This window comes from Alligator sinensis, unplaced genomic scaffold, assembly GCF_000455745.1.
Source record: "Alligator sinensis unplaced genomic scaffold, ASM45574v1 scaffold1637_1, whole genome shotgun sequence".
Lineage (NCBI taxonomy): Eukaryota > Metazoa > Chordata > Crocodylia > Alligatoridae > Alligator > Alligator sinensis.
This window is the reverse complement of record NW_005843165.1, coordinates 18,451-23,124: the sequence shown is the minus strand read 5'-3', so window position 1 is coordinate 23,124 and position 4,674 is coordinate 18,451. Positions and strand designations below refer to the sequence as shown.

General features: G+C 45.4%; 1 protein-coding gene across 2 annotated transcripts in view; it reads left to right on the top strand.

The window, feature by feature from the left end:
* The window catches only part of LOC112548417 (armadillo repeat-containing protein 1-like), a 21,529-nt gene that overhangs the window by 11,307 nt on the left and 5,548 nt on the right, over positions 1–4,674 (top strand). The window contains exon 3 of one of the 2 annotated variants that reach the window (XM_025194161.1): positions 2,666–2,735. The exons of the other annotated variant lie outside the window; for it this stretch is intronic. Within the exon in view, the coding sequence (XP_025049946.1) occupies positions 2,666–2,720 (55 nt within the window). The 3' untranslated portion in view covers positions 2,721–2,735. Of the gene's footprint in view, positions 1–2,665; positions 2,736–4,674 lie in introns of those variants that run through there. 2 annotated transcript variants of the gene reach the window in all.

Below are 4,674 nucleotides of genomic sequence, written 5' to 3'. Positions count from 1 at the left end.
CAGGAACTTGGAGAAATCCTGTAATGGCTTGGATATCTTAACATATGGCTTGGTATGAGAATAATTTATATGCTATACATCCTGATGTTATCCCTGTCTTCCTGGGCCCACATTTTCCTCTGCTTATTTTTGTCATCCACCTTGTTACATTTTGTCTTGCCATCTATGATAAGCGGTTTGGGCCAGAAACTATTATTTTTCCTGTTGGTACAAGTACTGTTGCAGTATAAATGTAAATAGCAGATGGTAACAATAGGGAAATTTAGTGGCAATTTGTATCCTTTTTTTTTTAACTTGGGCAAATCTAGTAAAAGTCAAATCTGTGGCCTATTGAGATCAGTATCAGATGTAAAAGAGCACTTACAACATGACATGAAATGTTGCCATATTCTAGTCCTATTGTTGTTATATTGGTTGTCTGGTAGGACTTGCTGAGCTGAGTTTGATTTTAAATAGAGGCTGTGTACAGGCATTACACTTGTTCCGGGAAAAGACCCTTTCTCTCAACACTAAAAGAAGACCTACAGTTGTTTGGAGGGCTTTCTTGCAGAAAAAAAGTAGCTTTCCTGCAGAAAGCCATCTTTTCTAACCAGGAAGATCTCTACCTTCCCGCAAGAATTGGATAACTATCTCCTTTTCTTGGGTACTGAGGACATCAAGTATCCCACTGTTCTCTGTTCTCCTTCCTTCCCGCTTGCCCTCTAAGGAAGATGGAGGGAGGGAGAGTGCTCGCTTCCTGACAACCCACCCAGGGACAAGCAGTTAGGCAGCCTTGCAAGGCCCTTGATGATTGGTAAGATGGAGGAAGAAGGGGACCATTCTCCTGCTGCAGAAACACTCCTGGACCAATTCAATTCAGAGAAGTGCAGCAGGGGGATGCAGGTGCACTCTGGGCTGGAGCCCTCTAAACGAATGCCCTCTCTTTCCCCCTACCCCCAGTCTCCTTGTTCCAATTCACAGATGGCCCCCGGGTATTAAGTGCCATCCAGCTTGGCCATGGAGTCAGGGATTGCAAAGGCTGTGGAACAGGAACTAGGGTGAGAAGGCTGTCCTGAAGCCTGGTTCCCAGCCCTTGCCGGCTTCCTCTTGCTGATCTCACTACCGAACTGGGCCTCTTAGGGCCAGGGAGGCTATCCACCCCGATTCATGGCCCTTTGGCCTTCAAGTGTCGTGTGTGGTCAGCCAGCTAGGCAGCACATGCAGCAATTTAAAAGCTGCGGAGTCATGACCCAAGGGTGGGGAGGCTGTCCCAGGCCATGCTTTCCTGCATCTCCAGCTTTAAATTGCCCCATATCCAGCCCAGACGGCTTGCACCTTAGATGATATAGAACTCAGGGGCTGCCTCTTGATGGCCTGCCCCCTTCTTAGGTAGGGGGAAGGGCAGGCTGTCAAGTCATCTGCTTTTAAGGGCAGGGGTGGCCCACAGAGCAGCCCTCATGTGCCTCCTGGTAAGAGAGCTTGCCCGGGTAGCGCACTCACTCTAGGGGGATCAAACGCATGTATGCTCCATGTCTTAGGCTATTTTTCTACTCGTAAAAATTTCAGAGAAATTCTTAATGGCTGAAGTAACTACTCTGGCCATGAACAGGCATTTCATAAAAAACTATTCTGTTGGGGTGAAACTTTTTCGAAAGATGAATCATAACGTTGTTCTGGTCAATTCTAAAGTCTGTTTTATGACTGGCATGGTAAATTATGTTAACAGTTTTACCAAGTGAAGATCACTTGCAAAACAGCATGATGGTGCTTGCTGAAAAACTGTTTCATGTGTTCAAAAAATAATGAAATATCATGCAGTATTGAATAAACCCCAATACTTCATATCTTTTTTACAGACAAAACTAATGCTGCTTCTGAAAAATTATAAACACAAGGGATTAGGCTCCCCTGCACCAGCAATAAGGTGTGATGGGATCTGATTTGTGATTCCCACAATCACACCTCCTGCCATGCACATATAGTATGGCAGGAAGTGCTATTGTATAGATCGTGCATTAGATCTCATCCTGCCTTTACCTGCACATGTAGAGGGGTCCTAAGCTTTTTCAACTTGGGACATGTTGAAGACAGGAGGAGCAATACAGCATCACCATTCTTCTCCAGCCCTTGTCCTTCTATTTAGGAATATTATAGTCATATCATTATGTCGACTTTCTCTGCACATAGTCTTTTGTTGGCCTCTATTACAGCATGACATTGATTGAATTTGCACTCTGTAACTTGTCTTCTGCAATGACTTGGACTTTACAACTTTTTAAAATTGTAGTCAGTCCTATGCCTTGTTTTAACAGCTTACTCTCCTTTTAACCCCTTGCTTTGTGTTAATCATTCCTCTTTACACTTGAAAAATCTGTCCTGCTTCCAGCCTTCTACTGTTTCATTTCCTGCAGCTGAGTAATTCTATTAATACATTGATTTGCTTAATTTGCTAATCGATAACTAATATTATTTATAAAATTCTACTTGGCACTTGTGACTAAGGTACATCTCCATTTAACATCAAACTTGATGGAGCCATTAATGTTCATCAAGCTTGTAAGTACACATAAATAAGAAGATACATATTTCACAGCTGCATGCCTTCTTCTCTTTACCACTTCATGTATTGCCCCTTTTCTTAAAACAAATGCCCAGATGCTGAAGTGATTTTTATGTAATTTTCCAGGGTATTGAAGAGTCATCAGTTGTGTGATGTTATCTGTGCAAAATTAAGAATCTGAATTCTAGGGTATCCAGTATCATGCCTTCCAACTCATCTGATTTATTTTTATATGTCTAGTTTATGTCCATAAAAACCTAATGACAAGCAACAGGAGTTCATGCTTCTTTGTCTTACACAAAACTTTGATTTGAACCAGATGTTTAATTTTCTACCAGGTCTTACAGTACTACAAAATTCTTTACACACTCTAAAACTAATACATTTGTGGTTATTTCCTGGAAAGCTGTATATTACTAAACAGCAGGATGCTAAATAAAGGGTTTTTATCTCCCTTCCCAGGAGAGCAGCATGAGCTGCCAGACGAGCGGCTCCCAGCCAAGTGGTGCGCAGCAGAGAGCTGCCCCGCCACACACCCCAGATGAGCCGTGGCTGCATCCCGTGCCCACCCGCCCAGCCCCACTCCTCCCTCATCCCAGGGGCCTTGATCTGCCCCCCCTCTTCCACCACACCAAGCTTACCAGCTTGAGGCAGCTCTCCATGCTGCCGGATTGTGCTGCGCTGTGGCTACGCACATGCGCAGGCCATTTATTGGCCAAATTATCTGCCTGATATGGCCGATTTTCTGATGCAGTATATTTTCTTTATATTGGTGCTGATCTAATATTGGATCGATGTATCTTTGCACCTCTAGCTATTAACTTGCTGGCAAAGAAGGACTCATAATCACTGTTCTGTTTTGAATTCTGTGCCTTCATATTTCATAGACATTAGGGCTGGAAGGAACTTCAGAAGATCATTGAGTCCTGCCCCAGGGGCAGGAAGTCAGCTGGGGTCATAGGATCCCAGCAAGAAAAACATCCAGGTTTCTCTTGAAGGCGTTCAAAATAGGTGCTTGAACCACCTCTGGCGGCAGGCCATTTCAGACCGTGGGGGCTCGAATAGTAAAGAAGTTTTCTCTTACGTCCAGCCTGAAACGGTCTTGCAGGAGTTTATAACTGTTCGAACTTGTCATCCCTTGGGGCGTTCTGGTGAACAGGCGTTCTCCCAGATCCTGTTGATCACCCCTTATAAGCTTATAGGTGGCTATTGGATAGCCCCTGAGCCTGTGCTTTTCCAGGCTGAAGAGTCCTGTGGTTTTCAGCCTCTTGTCAGAAGGTCTGTTTTCCTGACCTCTTATCATGTGCGTGGCTCTCCTCTGGACTCTCTCAAGCTTCTCCACATCCTTTTTGAATTGTGGAGCCCAAATTGGACACAGTACTCCAGCTGCCAAGTACAACAGGAGAATGATGTCCTGGGATTTGCTTGAGAATCATCTATGGATGCAAGCCAGGGTTTTGCTCGCTTTGCTAGCTGCAGCATCACATTGCAGGCTTATGTTCATCTTGCGGTCAATCCTGACCCCCAAGTCCCTCTCGTCCGTAGTGCTAGTCAGTGTAGCATTGCCGAGCCTATAGACATGCTGCAGATTTTTCCTCCCAAGGTGGAGAACCTTGCATTTTTCGGTGTTAAACACCATCAGGTTCTCGTCCTCCCATTTCCTGAGCCTGTCAAGGGCAGCCTGGATTACCCCCCTGTCCTCAGGTGTGGATACTTTACCCCAAAGTTTGGTGTTGTCGGTGATCTTGGCCAGTCCACTTCTGACTTAACGTCCACATCATTAATAAAGAGGTTGAACAAAATAGGTCCAAGGACAGAGCCTTGAGGGACCCCACTGGTCACAGGGCACCATGACGATTGACTTCCGTCAACCACCACCCTCTGGGTCCGACCATGGAGCCAGTTCTCCAGCCAGTGGATCATGGTGGCCCCGAGGCTGCGGTTGGCCAGTTTTCATAGTTTCATAGTTTTAGGGTCGGAAGGGACCTAATAGATCTTCTAGCCCGACCCCCCGCCAGGGCGGGAGAACAACAAAAAAAAACCCCTAAAAACAAAAACGGGACTCAAATGAGTCCAGCCAGGTAGGTATCCAGCCTCTTCTTAAAGATCCCCAGGGTAGGGGCCAGCACCACCTC